A 26,030-nucleotide genomic window follows, 5' to 3' on the forward strand; every position below is an offset into this window, starting at 1 on the left:
ATCATATCAACGCCTTGTGATACACATATCTGACTGTCGCTGTTGGCACACAAGTGAGTTAATGGACCAGTGCCTTTTTCATCAGCCACCAGTGGAAGAGGAAGGATAAGTGCAGAGTACACAGGTCCACAAAAACAGCTAACTCTGAGATCCCCTCATCAACGTCACTACCCAACGTATCCTCATACAGCTGTTCGTAAGATACAGTATCTTACGAAATGTTATTCCTCATTTTTCGTGCATGCTCCTACAAATGTCCAGCAACACATGACAATTTCCACTGGTTACATCCAAACAGTCTTTTCAAAATAAAATTCTTCACAGGAAACAACTTGGTTAGTTTTAGGCAACAAAACTTGGTTAGGTTTAGGAAAACATCGTCGTTTGGGTTAAAAAAACAACGGAAGTTGCGTTACTTAAGTACGGAAGTTACGTGACAAATAAGTCAATGTTGACTACTGGTTTCACACAGGACACAAGCAGCGATCTCCTAGGTGAAAGTCTGTATGTTTTTGGACCCACTCATCCACTACAACCTCCTCCCTACGCGGACTTTGTCACTCTTTATACTTCCTGGTTCACAATTAGGTGGATTACATACCAGGGCAGGAATTTCACAGAGACCATGAGGGCCATGGCTGCCATGCTCATTCAGTTTGGCCTTCTTCCCCTTAAAAGTTTTTTATTCCTTTAGGCCACAGCGGCCTTGCACTGCTCCAGCTGATTTGCCATTTTCTCCTCTGCCTCTTTCCTGTCAATGTGGTTATCAGACAGCGTCTTTTGTTGTGATTCTGATTCGGGCAACATCTAGTGACACCGGTTAAGCACATAAACAGTGTTCGATTTCTAGCCTGGTATGAACCACTGGAAACTGGGCTATTTACGATGATAGTTTGACTACACCAGACAGAGTTGGTGATTTGCTGGTCAAAAGATTAATGGTTATCTACAGTTCATGAAAACTGGGCTTACTTGGTTAAAAAAGTGTTTTAGAAGAGTATATTACATATAACAGTATTTAAATGACAATATTACAATGAAAAACAGGTCACCCACACTAATATAGTCATTCAAATTCTGTTGAAATACCAGTTATATGTCACTTAAACCTCTAAAAAAAACATTTAAACCAAAAGTAGTTCTGTTTCTAGACATCGTTTGACCTGCAAAATACTAAAACGGTGCTTAGCGGGTACACTGAGGGGTTGTATAATAAGTTCCCTCCAACACAGTTTCGGTATGCCAGAAGTGTCCTGACCTTCAGCAGATAAAATGGGACAAGACATCAACTGTCACAGTGCAAAATAACTTTCCGCATAGCACCCTGATCTGTCTCTCTCACTCTGGCGTGAGATGATAGAAACCATCCAACTGCATTTTAGCTTGACCTTTAAAAACGTACTAAACCCCCGGGCCGTATTCATAAAGCTTTTTTGTACAAAGAGTTGCTCCGAGTGACAATTCTTAGAATTATGACGTTTTATGACTTTTTTTTAGTTTTAAGAATTTACCCTTACAGTTGAGACTAGATCCTAGTAAAGATAAAAGTTATTGCATCTTAGCCATTAAGACACCTCCTAAGGTGAAAAACTGTTAGGAATAGAGAGAAGGACTTAGAGAAAATGGCAGGAAGACAGAGGTTGGAGAAATATTCTCCATACGCTGAATGACAGTGAGTTAATGAAATAGATTAAATACTAAAATGACCAGCATGGTAAATAAATGTAAGCAAATAAATACAACAACTATCAGCATGTGAATAGGCTACTGCACAAGTAGGCCTGTGTTTTCAAACTACTTTTAAAGTATGGCTTACAAATTATTCAACATAAAATAGCATTCATAATTGATTTTTTCAGGGATCTGTACCAAACAAAGATAATTTCCTAAGTCTGTAAAATATGATGTGTAGGACAGGACATCTCTGCCTCCTGCTGTTTGAAAATTGGAGTATGCCATATTGCGATTTTGATAAAACTTTTGATTAATTGTGCAGTCCTAATTATGATGATTAGGCCTATCGATTTCACTGTCAACCGATCTCCCCTTTTCAAAAGAATGTGTGGGGAATGTGGGGTCAACCGCACCTCCTCACTAAGTTAAAGGTTTCTGTCCCTTCCTTGCTCAGAGTTGCTCTGAGAAGTTTCCTAAATCACTCTTATGCTCGGATTCCTTGCTAGTAATGTTAAGACTAGGCTAAGTTAGGAGCTCTCTGAGAGTATTCTCAGGATGTTTGTAAATACAGCCCCAGATTCTTTCCACATGCAATGGCCCAAATCTCCTCCTGACAGATGTAGCAGACTGATAGTACACACAGATCTGTAGCCCTCCCTATCAGTGCACCAGCAGTGCCATCTTGATTGGCAGTGCCTTGAGAGAGAGCTCCCCAGTAGGCTTGTAGAGCTATGTTAGGAGAGTTTTAAAGCAGCAAAGGTAAGTCTGACTGAAAGGAGGCAGGACGTATCACCAGATGTTTCCTCTGAGTGCTCTATGGAAACGTTTACAGGACAGAGTAACGAACACTGACCTCTGTACAAAGATCAGGGGGCATTAGCATTTGCCATGTCACAAAATATCCTGCAATCCACAAAAAAACGTAATGAGTGCAGAAAAGTGAGTCCATCTGCTCAATATGTGCACAAATACAGGCCTTTAATACCATGAAGATGAAGATCTTCATACCATTAAGTGCCTGTATTTGTGCACATATTGAGCAGATTAAATGTTCTCGCTTCGCTCCTTTTTTCTTTGCAACAAAATCTCCTGCTTCAGATCTATCTTTATCACAACTCTTTATTAACTATTTTGAGGAATCCAAGCCAAAAAAATAATTGGTCATAATATGTTTTTTAAAAAAAATAAGTTATTTTAGCCCTTTCATGTATAAATTATGAAAACCTCGGTGAGGATTTTGGTTTTTATTCATCTTTAGGCATGAAAAAAATAATAATTTCAACATCTTTTTTTTTTTTAAACATGCATTTTTCAGAGTTTTTCACATCCACTCAGGTGAACAGCTTGCATTTGAGTTTACAACTGAAGAAATAACAAACCAATGAATAAAATTATATATTATGTGAAAACTACAAAGTAATCCATATATTTTAATGTTGTTAAACTAATGTGTTCACATCTATACATTTAACTTTAAGGTTGGCTTCAAACACTTGATTTTAATGTGTTTTGTGTGATATTATGCTATGTATTTATTTTACATTTGTTTTATGTTGGGGCGTCTGAAACTTTAATGTATGTTTAAATGCTGCTGTCTTGGCCAGGTCTCTCTTGCAAAAGAGATTCTTAATCTCAATGAGTACTACCTGGTTAAATAAAGGTTAAATAAAAAATAAAAAAATATATATATATTCACATATTCTAATATTGTTAAATGCAATGCAAAACCTAGCTCCTGTTGGGAAAACTTGCATGTTTTGCAAGTTTTTGCAGATCTCAGATCAGTTTTCGCAATTTGCGGGTTACCTTCTAGACACGAGCCCCATTCAGCTCCTCGCTCTTGACTCCTTAGCTGAATTTAACAAAAAAATGTGTACAAAAATATTGTTTTTGTCACAAAAACTGCAAGTTCGCACTCTAATAACATAAATCAACTGATTTACAGCCCAAAAATGTTACTGCTGATAAAGTGTTTTCAAGAATAACAAAGTCGCAGTAGGCTAATAGGCTATTAGTTAGCTCAATTGTAGGTATGTATGTGAAATACACTCAAGCTGTTGCCTAGCAACGCAATTCCGTTGAAATGAGCAAAAACGGAGCGTTTCAGACATTTAATTTTTGGTCAGTGTTGTTTCTAAATGTTAATTTCTATTCTATGTAAGTACATTGAGAGAGCTAACTAGATGATAAAACTGGAGTCCAATTCCATGTAACGTTATGTAGGATATACTTGGTATAATTGGATGCATGACGTCCAATTTAGTGGACAGGTGATTAATCGTAACTTTCGACCGACATAAAATCAATACTTGGACATTTTAACAATTGTATTACTCCGTAGTTCTTATTTGATGTTACCAAATTGTATTTACCTGCAAGGGTCGCCTAATGTAGAAGGTTTGGTGAGATATTCCTGAGCTGCTCGACGTTTCTAACGGTTACTAACCGTCCGTCGGCCAGTAGGAGGCGGTGACCATGGTGACTAGAGTCCACTGTAATGGTGATGGGAATTCCGGCTCTTTTTAGTGAGCCAGATCATTTGGCTCAGCTCACCAAGAAGAGCCGGCTCTTTCGGCTCCCAAACGGCTCTTCGTTTAACCACTTCGGCCTTTTAGCCAAATTTAGCGCTTTTTTGACCTATGATTAGTATGTGTGCACATATATCACTTAAATTATTCAATTGAATTTTACTTAAACTTATAATTTCCAGAATACCATAACTTTACATGTTGCTTCGTTTCCGACTGTCACTCGTCTTGTCTGCTATTCACGCACCACACTCCTCTCTCTCTTTCTCTCCTCCTCTTCCTCCTGGTCTATACCTGTAGACCCTCAGCGCGACGCGCACCCCCGCCCCTCCCTGTTTGATGGTATGATCTTTGTCTTTAATCACCTGATTGGTCGCACGGACGTCATTAACACAACATCCAGCCCCAGTCAGTGCCCGTGGCGCGGAGAAGATTGTCCTATCATTCTGCCTTGAATTTAAAAAAAAAAAACATCTCTCGGACGGGAACCGGCTCTCATCGTTCACTTAAAAGAGCCGGTTCTTTGAGCTCTTTGAGCTGGCTCGTTCGCGATCAACACATCACTATACTGTAGTGGCTGATGTACAACCTACTGTGCCATAAAAACCCATGAATATACAAAAAAAAACGGCATTTGAATACCACTATGCGTGAAAAAGTTTGTCCAAAAAGAATATTAGCTAATTTATCATTATCAGAATCAGAATCAGGTTTATTTTTGCCAAGTATAGCCTACATAACGTTACATTGAATTTGACTCCAGCTCTCTCAATGTACTTACATAGAATAGAAATGAACAGCTAGAAACAACAATGACCAAAAATAAAATAAGAACACACTAATAAAAAATGTAAATAAAATGTCTATAATACAAATCAAGTGTTCTGGAAGTTGTAAACAATACAAATAGTGCAAAGAAATAAATACTGGATGGATATAGCCTACATGGACTGGATGATTATGAACAGTATATTAAAGGTCCCATATTATGCTTATTATCAGGTTCATACTTGTATTTTGTGGTTCTACTAGAACATGTTTACATGCTGTAATGTTCAAATAACCCTTTATTTTCCTCGTACTGTCTGCCTGAATATGTCTGTATTCACCCTCTGTCTGAAACGCTCCGTTTTAGCTCATTTCAACGGAATCGCGTTGCTAGGCAACAGCTTGGGTCCATGTTTACATCCTGTCAGCTGATGTCATTCACATACACTGCAACAGGAAATAAACTGGGACAAATTTAGAATGTTTATGTTTAAAACCGTGTAATGGTCTATATATACTGTATATTTGTGACATCACAAATGGACAGAAATCCTGACAGCTTGTTTCAAACGCACAGTTTCTGAATACGGGCTGTGTGTATTTCTCCGTATATTGAGCGTTTTGATGGTTTAACAGTATTTATAAAGCACTTAAACCTGCTTTATAATAAAAAAGACATGCAAATATCACTTTTTACAATATGGGACCTTTAATACATGTGAAGATGTCTATATACTGTGTACAGTGAGTAGGATTTATATTTACAGTGACAGATATGTATATTAGTCTATATAGATAGTATTTTCAATATCAGCTCCAAAAATATAACTGTCTCAGCTATAAATGCAGCCTGATGTGCAGCAGTCCCACTGGAACCATAACATAAATTGCCATATCAAAGTCAATTTGCGTAAGTAAATCTGTAATCAAACTGCATCAGATTGGATCGTTTCGGATGCGCAACAATAATTGGTGAATATCTGACAGAGTTATAAAAAGGTAGATGTAACACCAGTGTTTTTGTGTGTTTATGTGTAATCTATGCATTACTGCATGTGAGTGCTCTTACGTCACTAAATATCCTCCCCCCTTAATTCATAACATAGGCATTTGCATGCTAGAGTCACTCCCTCGTCTCATTACAACACAATTAACGAGCAATTAGAGTTTATTGAGGGTGAATTAGCTGACATGTAGAACAGACCTAATGTACTGGGAGTGTAAAGTGATATTACCCAACACCAGTGAGAGAAGGAGGAGGAGGAGGACAGGAGATGAACCAGAGAGGGGAAAAAAAAAAAGATCAGAAGGTTTTTATTCTGAATGCGAATGAAGAGAGGGGAAGTGAAAAATGGCCTGAAGAGGTTGAGTCAGGACAGGAGGAGAGTGAGTGAGTGAGATAGTAAATGTCAGACTGATGGTGGGTTATAACTCTCGTGACCTTGGGGAGCAAGACAATATGTACCGAGTCAATGCATCTTGGCAGGAAGTCTATAAGGTCATGTTTTAGTGCATTCATATGTAAATGGTTATAGCTGCATGTCTGAGTTTATGTAGCTACTCAACTCACGCATGTTGACTGAAGAAGAAGAATATAAAAGAGATTAAAAAAAGAAAAAGATAATAAAAAAATACTGTACAGTGAGACTGACTAATAGGATCATTATTGCCCTTTTTCATATTTTCCCGTTAGTGTCATCCACGTCTGCCAGCCAGTATAATTTATATCATTATACTTGTCAATCATGAGTCCACAAATAGAGACATTGCGACAAACAAACTTGACAAGATTTAAAGATTCTGACATTTAATAAAACTTTTTAGCTGAGTGAAAACCCTGAGCAATGAATTTATATTTTAAAACAAGCCTACATATTCATTATTTCACGTCCACCTCCTTGCTACTCAGAAAGATCAAAAAGATTAGCATAAAAATCTTTCCTGTCAAAATACTCGGTGATGGAGAAAGGTGAATGTGTCCTCCCACGATGGCTGAACTTCTCCTTCAATGTGGTATTTGTATTTTATTTTGTTAAATGATCTGAAACAGCAGGGATAGACCAGGAGGCCTTGATTTTTTAGGCAAATTGAACAACAAAAATATGAGCAAATGTTACACATCTATTTTATGGGATGAATACTGTACTGAATGTCTCTAAGATTCATTTATTCTGATTAATATTGAACACAGTACTTATTAGAAAACACATTTTTTAAGGGGTGTTAATTCTAAAGATACAGGAAATCAACATAAAGAGTCAATATCAATCAGCGACCAAACCCTTTCTGTACTCGCTATTTCTGTTTCGTACTTCAATTTCATTCCACCTTTATTTATTTCTGTCTGCTTCACTTTATCCATCTGGATCTATCTCTGTCTAACTCTGTCTTCTTCGATTTACTTTTATCTCTTTTCACCTGCCTTTCTCAGCTACCTTCTTTCTACATCGATCTACTTTGATCTGCTTCTGTGTCTACCTCCATTTACCTTTATCTCTATCCTCTTCTTTGTACTTTTATCTACTCTTTCTCCACCTCTCTCTGCCTCTACTTCCAAACACTCATGTCTATAAGTGCCCCATTCTACCTCTATTTATCTCTATGTGTCTTCATGTGACTGTCAAGCAATGTCTGAGGTTTTGACCCAAAGCTTGAGTGAGCATTCTCCTCCCAAGCAATCCCATTTATCCATCTTTTTTACAATTAATCTTTGATGCCGATTTGTTAGAATAAATAGGGAGCGGTGAATTATTTATGGTTGGGTTTAAAAAGCACACACACACACTGCTGAAAACACCCATGCACAGATCAATAATAAATCACACGGCAGCAAGAGGGAGGAAGAAGCGTTGAGCGAGGCATTTATAGTGCACTGGGATGGTAAATATAAAATATGGACACGCATACACACAGGCACTCACAAATACATTTATTTAATTTGCCGTTTCATTCTTGCTGATGATTTATAAAGCCGACACATCACAGAAGCCTCTATCGCTTAACAGAAAAGAGAAAAGAGGACAGACCGCTAATGTCTGAAGGAAACGGCCTTCTGTTTGTCGAACACAAAGGCAGTCTGGTTCAGCTTTAATCTGGCAATGAGCAAAGATGCACACTCTCTCCTCTATCTCTGTTCCTCCCTTTTATTCCTCTTCGTCTGTTTCTTTCTCCTCGGCAGAAAAAAAAAAGCACTTGGATGCAGCCTTGCTCGTTTGCATCCCCTGCTTCTTCATAATTCAATTATCAGTACAATTGAGCTACTACTGATGAGTCACTTTAACAGATCACTCATCAGAAAAACACAGAGGGGGGGGGGGGGGGGAGACTGGGTGTCTGGCGTCTAGCAACTGCCTGATTTTCAAAGAGTGGGAGAATGGCGTACTGTACATGGAGGCAGCTGAATCTCCAGTCCGTGAAGCCAATTTAGACACACTTGTGATGTAAGCTTTTACACTGATGTGATGTAAGATCACATCTGGGAAATGGAGAGCGATGGCAGATCGGTCTATCACGATTCTGGACAGCTCTCTTAAAACCAGTCACACCAAAAAGAGCTTTTCTCGGCATGCTTTATCGCACCATTTAGAAGCTCTTTGGCAACACTAAGCCAGAGGCAGCTGTTAGCCTCCTCTTTTCACTTCAACTTCCCTCTCTTTGACTCTCTCTGAATCCTTTCTGTCTTTTAGTGTTTTTAAAATCAAATTATTGCCCACATATTCTCATGGTGATTGCTCTTGTATGCGATTTGGCTCTGTCGCTCTCTTTCTCTTTCTCTCTGGAGCTGGGTCACCTTGAAAGTCTCTCTCACCCTCTCAGATCAGACACTTCGCTGACGAGTATTTGCGCTTCTCTCAGTTTTCCACCGGTGATGCGGTGAGACAAAGAGAGAGGGAGAGAGAAAGAAAGAGAATCTAATCGATGTAATACGCCCAATCCTTGGAGACTTGTTTCTGGAGCACTGCACATTGCCAGTTTTGACTGAACTGACCACACATGCTGTCATAACACTCGTGGTCAGATTATAAATTGATGGGCCCCAGGGCAGAGACACAGAACATGGCTCCCTCCCACCTAACAACCCTCCTCAGAGTCCCAGAGCCCATACTGCATTATGTTAGTGTGGAGGCATAAACACCCACTCCTTTTCTAAGTGTCATGAAGACTTCCTTGTTGTGACATCTTTAAAATGAAATTTAAAGCTACTCCTTCAGTTTTCCAGGCAGAGTTTTGACTCTTTTTACTCTATAACAAGAAATCCATCCACTCATCCATTTTTATACCCACTCATCATGTGCAGAGTCAAAAAAATGACGTCAAACAGAGGCCTCTGAGCACCTCAGGCATGTTTTAACACAATGTATGTTAAAGGAATAGTTCGACATTTTGGGACATTTTACTTTGACTTTTCCCTGACTTTTATTTGCTTTCTTCAAAGAGATACTTGTGAGGACCGACATCACTCTCATGTAGTAAATATGAGGCTACAGTCAGCAGCAAGGTAGCTTAGCTTAGCACAAACGCTTAGGAATCCGTTCTCATCCCAACTCGTCACATACTGATGCTTCGTCAGTCGCCTTGACGTCACTTTTCAGTCACAGTTAACATGTGTTTAATGTTGGGAATTAAACTAAACTACGTTTTTACAGTGAAAATGTGACTTGACGTTGTGAACACCGAACATGAACGAACAGCTGATTGTATAGTGAAAGTAAAACGTAACACACAGGACACAAACAGCGATCTCCTGGATAAAAGCCTCCCGTTTGTTGAATCTATCCACCTCCCCCTGCCCGCCCTGTGTGTCTCTTGCACTCTTTTAAATTACGTCACCACATCACTTTCCCTGTGCGTTAACTGTTGCCACGGATGGGTTTACATCAAGGCCTATATAAAGGAGGCTGGGTCACGCGTCATATCTCCGGGGGTATAACACATGTGCAGTAAAATCTCGCCTGCACTCACCGAAATTGAGCTAATCGCAACACACGACCGCAGCTTCTGTTACACTGCGCATGTGTTATACCCCATATCCCAAGACCCATGTCTGCCCGTGACCCAGCCTCCTTTCCATAGGCCTTGGTTTGCACTCTTTGTGCTAAGCTAAGCTAACCGTGTGCTGGCTTTGGCCTTTATAATCTTCTCATCTTACTCTCAGCGAAAAACCCAAAAAGCGTATTCACCAAAATGTCAAACAATTTGTTTAAAGACAACACCAACTGATGCAAATTATGATGCATACCGGTATGTTGTTTTTGAAAAACCAGACAGATCTTTGTTGAAAATGACCTACTTTTTAAGAGTACACAGGCATGTATGCACTTATATGAAATGTAAAGAGCTTTCATTCTTTAAATGGTGAAATTGGTAATTAAAAGTGACTGATTATGACTGTGTTCAAAGGGAGAAGAGCAGGGTGGGATCGAGGCCATTTGTGTTTGTGAACTTATCAGGATTGTTGTCGTGATGTTGGGCAGATTTTGTGGGTGTGTGCGAGCCGGAGACAACACTGACCGTTTGCTTTATGTCTGGGATGCCGATGCGAAAGACCATCATGGCAATGTGGGCGTCCTCAGATGGCACAGTGCCGGTGCTGCGCTCCTTCAGCCTCCTCTGCTGCTGCGGCTGCTGCTGAATGTGATTGGCTGGCTGTTGGTGCGTGGGTCCTGGATTTGACGAATAGGGGTTTGCGGTGTGTCCAGGGTTCCCTGGCCGGATCTGTCTGTCCCCGCTGGGTCTCCCGGCCAGTTTACCTGACTGCCTGTGTCCCTCACCCCTGCCCACCCGCGCTAGGCCTCCTCGCCTGACCTCCTCCACCATCTCCTCATCGTCTTCCTCTTCCCCCTCCAGCTCGCCATTCTCCTCCTCCTCCTGGTCCTCATCACGCTCTTCTTCTTCCATTTCCTCTTCCTCCTCTTCTTCCTCCTCTTCCTCGTCCTCTGCCCCTGGATAGAGATGTCGATTGTTTCCCAGCATCCTTTGTTGCTCCTCGTCGCTGGACAGGGGGCTGAACGGCATCGTCATGGCGACAGAGAGGGCGGAACCAGTGGCAACGCCATCATTCCCAGAGAGCCACTGCAACGTGAGGAGGAAAGAGAACACACAATCAAAACAGAGACACAGAAAACTACAGAAGAAGTTTGTAAGGAGTTTATTCTCTGTATCCACATCACTCTAACAAACTGTGGTCTCTATGGGAACAGACATGCAGTACTTCTAACCCTCACCGCATGATGACATACTATCCACACCTCATGTATAAATGAACCCACTTTTGAAGCTGTTAATTTTCAGCTTCCATACTCTCAGCAGACATTCAGACATCCTGCCTGCGCTGTTACACTCAAGATTTGCCTGCAGATGACTGAACCTTCAGAAGCTTGAAACATATCAGTATTTCACTCTGAGCAATAGTACTACGGCGGGTGGTATTATACGATAAAAGGAATATGCTTATACTGAGAGCTCTACGGTGACACATACTACTTTAGTGGGCACTATAAAGTAGTGTAAAGTGTACAACTATAAAGATTAGCATTATAGAGGTCCTATTTACATCATAACCTTGAGAATAAATCCTTAGAAAAAGAAAGTATTCCTCTGTAGATATAAAAGATAGTTGATGTTGATATGTTTGCCCTTGTAGGCCGAATGATAATTATATCAATTGGTCTCTCTGTCCATCTGTCTATTTGTACGTCCACAATTTGTCATGAAATTTTGTATGGTTATTCAAAGTACCCAGAGGATGAATCATTGTGTTTTTGGTGACCTCCTGACCTTTAGCTTGGCACAACCATCAGGCAAAAATGACATGTCTATTGGACATATATTTCCATGATTTTCATTGAGCACTTCCGTAAATATACTCTTGCCATTTTGGACACTTCCAAAGCTCTCTTAGTGACACTTTGAACCAAAATATTAACTTTGCAACTAAGGGGAGACACCTCATGCAAAAATATAGTTTTTCATGCACTGGTAAATTTTTAGATTTTGGGCTATTTTGCTTTGTCTTTTTCCAGACTAGTGGAAAGAAAACATCCAAAATAGACATTTAAGTGTTCATTTTACTACTTTGTCTATTTGTGTCTGTAGATTTCTCCTAAATTCATCAGAAGTTAGCAGGCATTATCTAGTTAGCACTAGATATTGCCTCATTTACATATTTAAACATAACATTTAAAAAAACTTGTAATACAAAGAATAGTCTTAATGTAAGTAATCAACTGGGGAAGTTTCATGGTGATATCTATTAGTTAAATGTTTTACCCTATTCAACTGTAGTGTCTCCCCTAATCTTGTGATAAATTCAGCAGATTGCTCCCTGGAGGATAAATCTTTTGATTTTAATGATGTCCTATCCTTCTAGCACTCGCTACAGGTAAAGCTCTCAAATAAGAATAACCAACAGTGGTTTGTTTATTATAACCAGTTATATATTTCGTAGTGTGGGTTGTAATCAACAAGGATCTCAGACTTTACTTGACCAATCAACAGCCTTGAACAATTGAAAAGCACAAAACAGTGTTTCCTTCAAAACAAAACTAACAGTTCAGTTCCATGAAGCTGTGTGAAAAAGCCAACATCATCCTCAATAAACTAATATATCGGTCTGACTCTACACAGCAGACTATTCATCACTGCACATCTTCTATACAGACACTCGTAATGGACAACAGCTCTTCATGTGATAAACTATACACTCCTTTGCTCTCGCCATCACCCCTGAGAGAGCCGAGAAGCCACTTCAGAGCATCAGTGATGCAGCGCTGTATTCAAGTACAAGCTGAGCAAGATAACAGATCTGTCCCTGGTGGCTCCTGGTTGGCTCTGCTCGCTGTTTCAGGATTTTCAGCACCACTACATTCTGGACAGCTCCACACAGAACGGGACAGCAGAATAACAAACGGCGCTCAAATTCACACCAGATGACTGACCATCAGCTGAGAGAGCTGTAGAAACACCAAATAAACACCTGATCTGAAAGTAATAGAGTTCAGCTGTATTTCTACTTTAATTGCTGGTTTATAGTTCTACTCCACCACAAGAAATATTGTAGTTTTTTAAACACTGACTGCACCTAAGATCTGAACACATGCAAACCCAAAATTGTACAAAACTAAATTTCAAACAGCGGTGTCTCATCTAAACATTCACCTGTAAATAAATCTGTATTAAGTTGTTGTTTGTTTCTATTTCACTTTGAATGAATATCAAGTACAGAATAATGAGGCTACTTTAAATTGTAAATGGGGTTTGTGTGTGTGTGATGAGGAAGCTGAAAGACACAGGGGAATCAGAGCCATGTTGTGAAGGGAGAAAAAAGTGTCAGACACATAATAATGTCAAGACTTTCCTCATGGGACACTGAGATAAAAGTACCAGCTGTCCAGTTTGACAAGAAACAGGAAGGGAGGATAAAACATGAAGAAGTCTCACAAGAAAAAAGAAAAGTGAAGGGTGGACAACAGGAGCTAGCATGTGGCAAAGAATATTCCTTTCATGTCTCACATCTTATTCTACTTGAAAAATAAAAGCATGGCAGTCAGGTGGGATTATTACAACATGATGCAACTATCAAGTATCATTTATTTCAGGCCAGTGGATAAATATATACTTTTAGTAGTTTGTGCTGTTAGGAGGCAATACCTAAAATAAATGAAACTGCTTTACAGAAAATTGGAATTATTGCCACAATCCTTCACTTGATCTAACAAAAACACAATTTTAAGCCCGAATGCGAAGCTAAACGGCTTGTTAAACTTGACATTTTTTTGCAGTTTGGCGATTTTATCGTCTCTCTCTTTCAGTTTCTCCTCATTTTTCACACAAACAAATACACTGAATGCAGGACTGCTTGTGACAAATACTGTATTTCTGGCAACGTTTCAGCCTCCAACTTTTGAAAGCGTATTAGCAGGCAAACTTCTGTTCACAGTCATGAAGAAAGACGGAGATGGCAGACGAGTTTGCAGCAAACTAGACATTTAACAGATTGTATCACCCACTAATATAGACAAGAGGACCTCAGAGGAGACTTGTTGACAACCAAGGACAAATGATGACTCATTATTAATACTTTGTATCTTATCATTTATTGATACATTAAGCTGTAAACAGCATTTTAAATATTACTCTTACAACTGAACGTGCACTCTTGGGTTGTTAAATCCACCTCAAGATACAGTATCTTATGTTATGATCTCATCCTATGTTTTGCATATAAAATCTTTATGTCTACAGTATAGTGAATAGTGACTACAGCCATAAGATAAATGCAGTGGAGCAATTAGTGCAGTATGTGAAGTATAAAGTTGCATAAACTGGAAGTACCTAACAATATATATTACAGTACTTGATTAAATGTAAACATAAATGAGTATGAACTGGACTCTTTTTATAAAGTTGCTACAGCTAGATGAACTACATTTTTAAAGTTTTGGAAAAGGTTTAAAAGGCTCGCTTAAATGTAAATTAAAATTAATGAGGCCTCTTGTATAAAGCAGTTTCTGACAATTTAGAGGAGTGGTGGAGGAATGGGAGAAAAAAGACAAAATTGAAGCAAGCTTGTGAGACTAAATAGAGAAAGAGAGAATATACGACAGAGGAGGAAAAGAGGGCTGGGAACCAAATTGTTTGAGGGAATTGATGAATAAAAGAGACAAGGGCACAGAGACAAAGAAGGAGGGAGAAAGTAGCAACGTTAGTGTAGTCTTGTCAGAAAGCTGACCAACCAGGGAGGGGTAGCAGATATGATAATAAATGGAAGTGAAGAATCCATATTTTTGCATAGTGCTGAGTAATCAAAGATAGGGGAAGCTAGAGAGGAAGGACAGGGAAGAGGACAAAGGGGGGAAGCAGTCAGGTAAGAGGGGTGTGATTAGAGAGAGAAAAGACAACAGTGACAGCGACGAAGAAGAGGGGAAAAAAGAGAGGAAGGGTGTAAAAAAAATGAGGGGTTTAACAAAGGTTCCTGTCTCCTAAAAATTACGTTCCCATAAATTGCATTCCTAGTTATGTTTCAAGGAAAATGTATTTCCACCCAAATTATGGTCGCAGTTTTAAACATGTGGTTAACATTGTAAACGCAACAAAACTACCTGGTTTAGTTAAAAAGTTTAGTAAAAGATCATGGTTTGGCTTTAAATAAATATGTTTGTTACGTATGTGACGTTAAACGTTAAAAGTAACGTTAAAATAAGTCAACATTGACTTTTGGTTTCACACGGGACACAAACACCGGTCTCCTGGGTAAAAATCCTGTTTGTTTGACCTGTCCATCCACCCTGACCTCCTACCTACGCGGACTTCCACGAACTTTGATTAGAAACGTATTTGTGATACGTCAAAAACAAACCAGGAGAAAATATGTTTTCCTCGAAACGAAGACAAGGCAGTTTCATTGTCTTGGAACATAATTTTTAGAAGACCAGGCTGGAAACACACACAAACAAGACTAAAAGCTAAATGCTGACACATCTTACTTTAGCATCTTAGCCTGTTATCGTTTGCTAATTAGCAGTAGTCACCAATTACAGCTGCGGCTGATGGGAATAGCATTAGTTTTGCAGGCATTTGGTCATAAACAAATATTGGAATTGGACACGTTTAAAAATTTGACCTGATTCTGGTACTAGAAGAAAGGTTACGGGATCACCAAAGGTATTAAGGGTCATCCTGAGGGTGACATGAATGTGTGTACCAAGTTTCATGGCAATCCATCCAATAGTTGTTGATATTTTGCACAAAAACACGAATGTGAACCTCATGTTGGTGCTAGCGGAAAAATCAGGGGATTGCCATCAGGATGAATCCTCTGAGGAACCTGAAAATCAACCAATCCAATAGTTGTCAAGATATTTCCTTCTGAACCACAACTTCATTTTGACACTAAAGGAAAGTAAGAGGATGACAAAAGTCAGTAGGGTGTGTCCTCTGGGGACGACGAATGTCCGTACAACAATCCATCTGATAGTTGACGAGATATTTCAGTCGGGACCAAAATAGTGGAACCAACCGACCAACAGACTGACACTGACATCCACAGAGCCACACTGTTTGCATGGCTAAAAATATGAGGGGGGGGGGGGGTTTAGTTAAGGAGACAGAGGAGCAGATTACAAAGAAAAAGGTGCCAGAGAGACAAGACAATGACACACATGGATGGAGGAGAGACAGTGAGAGAAAGGAGAGGGAGGATAGAAAAGAACAAAAAAACAGCAGAGGTATTGTGTTGAAACAGGGAAACAAAAGATCATTGAAGGAGAACAACGAACGAGAAGAAGAGTTGAATGTGAGAGGTGGTGGTGTGAAATCAGAGGTGTGAGCTCGCAAGGCTGGATGATGGAGAGCAGAGAGTCGAACCATGATACCAGCACCGAAACATTTTTTTGGTTGAAGTTGCCAAAAGCCAGAGCCTGTATTGATATTCATTGTATTTAGATTTGGCCTTGAACCACATTTTCACGCCAAAAAAAATTAAACAAGTCCCTCTTTTTTGTAGAATTTGTAGAAAAGTCTCTGAAACAGCATGTAGACCCTCACAACGCTCCTTTAAGCAGGTAAAGGTAGGTTTCATTGCAGTTTTACACACTGTCACCTTGAAGCTGTTGAGTAAAATCCACCCACAGTGATCATCAGCCCTCTGAAAGTGGCTGCTGTGACACACCTGTTTGTCACGCATTCTTAGTTATCTATTCATACTTTTTCAAGGCTGATATCAGGAACATATTGGCTGATTCTGATGGATGCAGCAGAGAAAATGAACATGGAGTTAAAAGGCTGAATCCAAACTTTTGAGAAAATCACTCATCGTCAATTAAGTTGGAACAGGTCAGGACGGAGGGAGAATTATGAGAGAGAAAGTGATAATCAGTTCCCCAGAGAAAAGTCATGACTCACACATAAAAGACCTTCATAATGAACACTCTGTGTGTGTGTGTGTGTGTGTGTGTGTGTGTGTGTGTGTGTGAGAGAGCTTATGTGTGTCTATCTGAGTGAAGATGAAGAGGGCGATGGAGCGATTAGATATTGCCTAATGCCAACAAGTGATAATCATCTCCTCCGCTTCATATCTCGCTGTCATAAATCTTTATCTCTCGTTCATTCTCTATCATTCTCCTTGGAGAGCTGTTTCAGTTTCAGGTCATATCATTAACACTTTCAGTCAGCGCGGCAACTTAAAAACTACATTATTAACCCTGCTAACCCTCACCTTGTCGAGCAATCAGCGATGTGAGCTCCACAAGGGAAGTGAGAACACCCGCGGCGGGCTAACTCAATCGATTTTCAAATTAAAAATGTACCAGGTTGAGGTTTTATGAGGAGTTACGTGCTATTATTTCGTGTCCAGGAGCATTGAATTCCTGGAGTCTTGTCATCGTCGTGAGGTTGCCAGGCAAGCTTTAGTGCATTAGTGAGCCTTACAGTTTAGTGTTTTATCTGTACTAATTTTAATTTACTGTTGTCTTCTAACAATCAATTATAATAATCAAGTACTGTCTGTTGGTTCTTCTGTTGCTACCTCAGCCAGGAGATCATCTCTGTGTTTGTCTGTACCATGGATGAAGGCTATAAAGAGAACTGGATACAGCGTTGGAGGCACGCTCCGGCTCATATGAAAGTTGCTCAGTGGCACATGAAGCCAAAATGGCTCAACTGCTTAGTGATAAAGTACCCGGATCTTCCAGCTATTTTCCGCATGCATTGGGCCCACAGAGCAAGTGCAGTGGTGTTTCCTTTAACCCCGCCTCCCAGCACTCACTCCAGCCTCGGTCTGGGTCTCATTCACATGAACAACAGTATGAAAATAACTCTGGATTTGGCTTAATGAGTGAGGTCTACCACACTTTTTAATCCATATCCGACATCGCTCCTCTTGCGACACTCGCTTCTAAATTTTGAGGCTATCTGCTGTCTGACTTCCATACACACCGGTGAAAGCTTGACAGGCCTCCTGCACCTAGTCATGGTTGCTAACATAGGATTGGACACTGGCTGTTCTAGAGAGGGGTTTAGCGAAGGGTCAATTGAGGTTCGTATGCATTCAATCAAAGACTTTCATGTGGTAATGCACTTTAAATAAACCTTGACTTGACTGATCTGGTGATAGGCAGAATTTGTTAGCTTTGGTCAGAGCCTGGCTGGCTGTTCCCTCCTGTTTCCCGTCTTTACGCTAAGCGGTAGCTTCATATTTACCGTACAGACAAGAGAGAGTGGTATCGATCTTCTCATCTAGAAACTGAATATGCTTATTTCCTAAAATGTCAAACTATTCCTTTAAATGGGGACAGGGTGGAGTTCATAAGCTTAATATGCATGCTAAGCTAGAGGCTACAGAGTAGTGCGTTAATGGGCATTAGGAGATGGAAAACTTTATTCATTTGACTAGCAGTGTTGTGTTTGATTGTGTGCCCCTGCATTGGCACATTTGCTGTAAATTCACTTGTACGCTCACAAACATCTGACAGCTTTTATATTTATCTGTTCTGTCGGCAGTGTCGCTTTCAATAGTGTTTGTTGTTGAGTCTCAGATTTAAGACACAGCAGTGTGTTATGCACCCACAGGCTATGTCGTTCTTGCTTTTTATGATGTGTTGACATGCTGCTATACAGTAAAGTTATTTCTGAATCTTAATCAAATACTGGTAGCATTTTAAGAGCATGTGACACAGCATTTTGGTCATTCATTTGTTGCTCTGTTTGTTGTGAAAATCTATATATGTACACATGGTTCTCGTGGATTTGTTTTATGCGTGTCCCTATAGACACCAGAAGCTCGGCCATCACATTCATCCTGGTAGTAACCCTGACCTAGAAAAGGAAAGACACATCACCACTAGCTGTTTTTAGCTGTGCTAAAATGTTTTTGTCTGTTTTTTTCATCCTTTTAACATGCATGGTGCAATGTTGTGTTATAATCATTTGTAGTAAATTGTGAGCTCCAGTTGTAAGTTTACCCAATATGCACTCAAATCAGCAAATGAAACAGGTGGCTGGCGGCTCCGGTGGTATCACACTTGTCAGAAAGGAAACGTTAAGATATTCATGGATGGGGAACGAGATGAGCCATTTAACATCTGTTTAAAAAGACGCACAGCTCACAGGAGGAAGTGGCATGTTTAGCAAATCAGTGTTTTGGCAAGGGAAAGATGAATTTGATCTCTGTTAGTTAACTCAAGACACAGTTGCCAGGTGTAAATGTAATCCAAATAAATCCTGTTTCATACACCCGCACGCCGCACTTGAAACTGGCGGCAGAAGAGGATGAGCAGAGGGAAATGGGGTTATGAGGCAGCATTTCTACTTCTACTTGAGAGGTTTTCATGTCACAGAAGTGAGAGGGGAAATGAGGTAACTTTGTTGGGTGACTTGCAGGAGTCTTGACCTGGTTCTGCTAAGCTTCAAACCATCTATCTGTGTGATGCCATCAAAAGACTGATATCCCACCAGCACAGTGACATTTAACCTCCCTCCCTCTCTCTTTTTATCTCTCCCAAACACACGTATCGTCATGTGCTCTCTCACTCCCTCTCTTCCTCTCTCTTTTACAGTATGTAGGACATCGCGTGTATAAAGATAGATATTTTCAGTGTCTTGGTCCCCAGGAAATTTCACTGGGAAACTTCCAAAGAACAGATCGCCCCACTTTCTTGCCACTAAACTGGAACGGCCAATTTCCTTCCCTCCTTGTTTGACATCTAGTCACAAAATGGCACTCTGATGCGCACAAATGGACACAAATATCCCCATGAAGCTGTGCATACAGATGGATAAAGGCTAATAATGTGTGTAAACTTTGACCCTCTGGTCAATTGAGCACATCTATGTAATCATCCTCCAGCATTAAGTCGTCCACGTGGGAGCTGTACGTCACAGAAAATATCAATCTACACTGCAGGGACCCAGGAGGGCTCAAGCAAAGGAGAATGAAGCCACGTGTTTTACGCACGTTCTGATGTAATCATCCCATGTGCTATTAAACTAGGGTAAGCGCCAGTGGAGGAACCTGGTTTGAGTTTGAGAGGTAAGTGCGTGGTGTAGAGCATCACTGGTGTTCTCATCATGGAAGTTTCGCAGAAACAAACCGCCATGCTAGCTAGCAACACATTGTCATCCTAATTCGTCACATACTCACATGCTTAATGTTGTGAATTAAACAAAAACACTTGCTTAGGTTTAGGCAACAAAACCACTTGGTTAGGTTTAGGAAAAAACAACATGGTTGGGCTTAAAACTACTACGTTTTTACAGTGAAAATGTGACTTGTGACCTGTGTTGCTGGACCAATCCACCTCCCCACCCACCCTGTGTGTCTCTTTCGCTCTTTAAACTACATCATCACAGCACTTTTCCTGAGCGTTTACTGTTGCCGCAAATGGGTTTACCTTGCAGTTAATGGTAAACCCAGTGCATCGCATATTGGCATTAAATGGTGCGTTGCGCAGCAATATTGAACGCCGACAGGATTCATCATCTGGGAACCATGAATGTCTTTATCATGGGTGTATTAGACTTAAAGAATTGGATACGTTGCCACCACTCGGCCTTGCTTCCAATTTTTCCAGTGGCAATGCGTGGTTAATGCAACGCAAAATCTCCTGCAGCCCAAAAAGCATTTTCCCCATAGACCACCATTGTAAACAAGACTGTAAAACTGTTGTCTGGACACTTCCAGTTATAAACATGGTCAATTATTGTTCTTTGCATTATACATTTTTAAGTCATGGGGGTTTAATCTCTGCAAACCTTTTTCAAAGCGCAGAAAAGTCCTTTTTTCTAAATGGCGTCAACACTGAGCAGTTCGCTCAATCTCATTGGTTCATTGGCTCAGGTGGGCCAGAGGCATGATGGGATTAACACTACTGGGCCTTTTCAGTGGGCCGCATAACCCTAGAGGTAACCTGGAAGCTAGAAACTTTTCAGCGTATGCGCCAGTTGAGCAATTCTCATTTGGTTGAACAGGCGCCATCTTGGGGTTCGGTATCAGTTCTATAATACATCCATGGTCTTTACCAAATTTTCTGCCAATCCACCTAGTGAAGTGACAAATTTAATCTGCTGATGCTACTAAAAGAAACAAAAGTTATTAGAATTTGTCTTATGGGCACCATTGACATCTGTACAAAATGTCATGCCAATCCATCTAGTAGTTGTTGAGATATCTCAATCTGGACCAAAGTGGTGGACAGAGTGACTTCGTAAAAACCATAATGCAACATAAAAGTTTGGCCTCCTGTCCTCAAACACCTCTGAGACCATAAAGTTACTTAAACCCATATTGTAACGTAAACGAAGGCCAAAAAACTCCAACTGCGAAACACTCTGCAACACATTCATGCTTACAACAAATCAAAAAGCTTTCACGCCGACAATAAGCCCAAAGACATCTATCCAATTCTGCTTCTCTGATTTCTGAGCTTCAAAAGAAACGGTACTGTAGTACAGGAAGAGGATTTAGAAACATGTTGGGGAAAAGCAATAAAACAAACTCCCTGAGGGCTCCCTATATATAGACAACAGTGGATTATGGTGAAGATGTGAGTGGGTGTATGAAGCCACATAAAGACACAAGAAAGAAATGAGCGTGTGAGCTCTTCCTGAGGGGTAAGAGTGACCTCATAGCCTATTTCCCTGTGGTTCAAAATGGTGTTTACCTCAGGCTACCAAATACCCTGACACTGTGACTAATGAGGTATTTTCCGGTCAAAATCATATTTTCCAGACTATTAAACTCAGTTTAATAAATGTTAGCTGGAAGTACGGGCCAGTCAAATCTGAAAAATTATAATCAGCAGTAATTTATTAAGATTTCTCTTTCTCTCCTGCCTTTAAGCTTCAATTCTCTCCCCCTTTTGTGAACTGTATAGGTCACCTGCAATATCAATTTGTCTACAAATGTTACTACAAGGTTGCTGATGTCCCCTGAGCCAGAGGATAGCTCATTTGCTTAGCTATTGATCAATACAGAGGTTGGGTTGTTTACAAGGAGCTGTCAAATCTTGACAGCTGATGAATGTCAGAACCACACACAAACAAACCTCTGTATGACTGAGCAACTAGCTTCGACTCTTATTTTGGAAAGCTTTGGCAGTAATAGTATAACATACCGTAAAGGATATTATAGTTTTAAGCCTTAAGAGCTAAAATGTCTGACTGAATCCTGAAATCTTCCAAAAGTGGTGCATCTAGGCTGCATTTCCCAGAGATCACTTGCTCTACGGTCCCAGTTTACACAGCAAACGTAAGACAATCGATCAAATCACTATTATGCTGTATCCGATTGTGCAAGAGGCATATATGTAGATTAAAGTTGTGCACATGGTATTATTGTACAATATCTAGAAATCTTTACGTGTTAGCCAAAAAAAAAAAAACATCACATTTGTTCTCCTCTTGGATGCAAATTAAGTTTAATTGTGAATACATCATATGAAAACACTGGTATAAGTTTGTCCTGCATTGATCGTCATACAACGGTTGGTATGATATCTTATGAAAAGTTATTCCTCATTTTTTGTGCGTTTTCCTACAAATGTCCAGCAACACGTGATGCACTTGTCAATTTACGATCAAGTCTTTTCAAAATAAACTTTTCACAGGAAATAAATTTGTTAGGTTTCGGCAACAAAACTACTTAGGTTGAGGAAAAGATTGCGGTTTGGGTTAAAATAACACCAGAAGTGCGTAACTTAAAGCTGCAGTGGGTAGAAATGGAGTAAATATGATGAGTTATTTTTATAAAACGGTCAATGTCCTGACAGTAGTGCATGAGACAGGTAAAAAAAAAATCATGTTCCTCTGTGTCATCCAGTGATCCTTATGGCATCTACAAGATTTCACAGACCAGAGGAAAACAACCAGTCAGAGCCGAGCTGGAGTCTGTCGTATAAGCACCGCCCACCAGCCGGAGCACATCCAATAGGAACACTCAATAGGAACCCTCTCTCTCTGAAATGCCCTGTGATTGGTCAAAGTCTCCCATCACGGGCTAGGTTTATTAAAGCCTGAAAACAGAGCCATGAAGAGGTGCAGAAGTCTAGTTTTCTCTCAGAATCAGAATCAGAATCAGAATCAGAATTGTGTTTATTGCCAGGTGTAAGAGATTTACACTAGGAATTTGCTTTGGTTATGTTGGTGCAAGACAAACAGTATAATAACAAAAGAATAGATAAAAACGTTAGAATAAAAATAGAATAAAAAAAATTGAAATTTTAAGAATATACAATATACAAAATAAGCTATAAACAAAAATAAGAACACTTGAATTACAATATGCTGAAAGGTTATTATGGTATTTTTTGCCCAATGATGCCAAAAACGTTCTGCCTACTGAAGCTTTAAGTACGGAAGTTACGCGACAAATAAATGAACATTGACTTTCCACCCTGACTTCCTCCCTATGCTGTGTTCATCGCTCTTTATACTTCCTTATTCACAATTACATGGATTATACTGTATATGAATTTCGTGGGATATATACAAATTATAGTGCATTACTTTTCGTATCTATACGAAGAGTGTATTAGAACAGCCTTAGTTGGTTGCAATGCAGTGGTGTATGGCTGTACATTTAGCCAAATGCAGTGTTGAATTAATCAATTAATCGCTTGTCCTGTAAAATGTCTGAAAAATGCTCATTTTCATCACACAGTTTCCGAAAGCCCAAGGCCACATCTTCAGATGTCTTGTTTAGTGTGACCAACAGTCCGAAAACAAAATATATTCAATTAACTACCACATGAAAGAAAGAAAGGCAGCAAATCCTCACAAATCAGAAGCTGGAAGTAGAGAATGTTTGGTGGTTTTGCTTTAAAAACTGACTGAAATAGTTGCTGTTGATTGACTATTTGATTAATTGACTAATCATTTCAGCTCTCCTTTATAATAAAGCAGTATTGTACAAGAACAAACAGTATTACTCTGCATGCATGTAAGACGCCACAGTGTTTGTTAAAGCTCCTCTGTTCTCCACAGAAGAGATGAAGTCAATCAGCTGGGGAGCCAGAGAGCCGCAATCGTATCCAGACAAACTGCTAATTAATCAACTTTATTCGTCATCGCTACTAAATCTCCATGGAGCTGCTCAGAATCTGTACTTGTTTTCTACTAGCAGCCACATATGCTGCCTGTTTCAGAGAGCTGAGTAATATCCTAAATCACACAGTCTCATCTCTCTTGTCTGGCTCAAAAGCTCAAGTGGTGGCTCGGCTCAGAGTGGCAGGACCCACTTGCTGCTATCTAGGGCCGCACTGAGGGCCAAGTTGGGGCTATTAGTTGGCAGTGCATGGGGAGCTCATGAATAAATAAGCCACAACGGGAGTAGCTGTAGGGGAGACTGCCTGAACATACGAAGGGCTGTGAAATATTAAAGGTGGATGCTGTTTCACGGCTGCAGGCGCCAAATGGGAGCTTGACCATGTGGCAACCTCCAGGTCGTCCCTTTTTGTTTTCTGCAGGCCAACAGGAAGCAAATCACTCATCCAACTTCACATGTCTCACTGGTTCACATTCACAAGAGCATGCTGGATTTCTGTTTAGCGTCTCTCTTCAGAACAACGTCCTTTGAAGTCTTGTCAGAAAGCACCAACCGTCAGCAGAGTCGGCGTAGCAATGCAAGTTTTGATCTTGTCCCGCTGGGAGTTGACCGGAGTGGGGTTGTGATGAGCGTGCAGCTCTGGCAAAAAAAAGGATTTACCGTATATGGGGGTTGGTATTGAACACCTTGAACCAGGAGACATGATGAGAGCTGTGATTCATACTCTACACTGTCTAACAAAATGAGGTGGAATGAGAAGAGGGCCAAAAGCAGGACAAAGCTGTCACGGTTTGAGAAAGCCTTGTTTGACTGAGTGAAGGGAGTTCTTTAGCTCCCTGCGGTTTAGCAGCAGCTGAATCAGCACTTCTTCCAGGAGGTTCTGTGGTTTCACGTTTCAAGGCCTTTGAATGGAAAATCTATTTCCTCAGACAGATACAGCATCCCAAATAGACACATCACTTAAACCCTTCTTTCTCCCACTCACTTAGCAATGCTAGGGGATGGGATTCTTCTATGCAGACTGAATAAATGCCAGTTAATCATCAACGCTGAGTTAACAATGTATATCAACTAAGATTTGGCACAATTTAGCTGCACTTTCTACTACGGGTTCTCCAACACATGTGTTTCATCCACCTCAACATACTACAAAAGTAAAAGTAATAATAATTTTATAATATAACATAAATATACAGTATGTATAGTGAAACACCATCAAAGAAGCCATTTTCTGCAGGACGAGTACTTTTACTTTTGATACTTTAAGTACATTTGGCTGATAATACCTTCGTACTTCTACCTAAAAGAACAGTGTGTAGGATCTGGCGGTATCTAGCGGTGATATTGACATTACAACCAACTGAAGCCATCCCGTGTGCCAAGCGTGTAGGAGAGCTGTGGTGGCAGAATCGAAAACGCGAATGGCCCTCTCTAGAGCCATTTATTGTAAGAGTAGGTCATGTGAGTGGTGAAGCAAGAGAGAGAGCGGCGGCGACAGGAGCGAGTAACGTTATCGACTCCGGCCCATACCATTCTGGGCTACTATAGAAACATTGCGGTGCAACATGGCGTGAAGAGGATTCACTCCCTATGTAGATATAAACGAATCATTCTAAGGTAATGAAAACACAGCGATTCTTATTTTCAGGTGATTATACACTTAAGAAAACATACTTATTAATATTATATTCCATTTCTGCCAAAAGATCCTCCTAAATGCTGCACACTGGTCCTTCTGAGTACATTTTTGAGTGTCGGACTTTAATTTCTATTTTTACATTGGGGTATTACTTAAATAAAGGATCTGAGTTCTTCCTCCATGACTGATCACAGAGAAGTCACGTGTCATGGGACAGTACAGTCGTTGCATGATATCACTGTTCTTTATTTCTTCACATCCCTGCTGTCTTGTACAAAAAGCAGGTTCACCTCCTTGTCCTTCATTTGAATAATCCACTGCGGACTCGGCCGCTTTAGCTGTGCGACTGTCATCTGTGTTTCTTGTTATCTGCCTTGCCTTGAAA

The 26,030-nt window shown here is 40.2% G+C and overlaps 1 protein-coding gene across 10 annotated transcripts in view; it reads right to left on the minus strand.

Annotated features, from left to right (window-relative positions):
- Positions 1-26,030, minus strand: part of shank1 (SH3 and multiple ankyrin repeat domains 1) — an 89,581-nt gene that overhangs the window by 54,245 nt on the left and 9,306 nt on the right. For 7 of the 10 annotated variants that reach the window (XM_074655932.1, XM_074655931.1, XM_074655930.1 and 4 more), the window contains exon 2: positions 10,482-11,042. In XM_074655932.1, the coding sequence (XP_074512033.1) occupies positions 10,482-10,991 (510 nt within the window). In that variant the 5' untranslated portion in view covers positions 10,992-11,042. Of the gene's footprint in view, positions 1-4,046; positions 4,154-10,481; positions 11,043-26,030 lie in introns of those variants that run through there. The other 3 variants (XM_074655935.1, XM_074655938.1, XM_074655937.1) reach the window with 2 other exon arrangements.

This window comes from Sebastes fasciatus, chromosome 13 (genome assembly GCF_043250625.1).
Source record: "Sebastes fasciatus isolate fSebFas1 chromosome 13, fSebFas1.pri, whole genome shotgun sequence".
NCBI lineage: Eukaryota > Metazoa > Chordata > Actinopteri > Perciformes > Sebastidae > Sebastes > Sebastes fasciatus.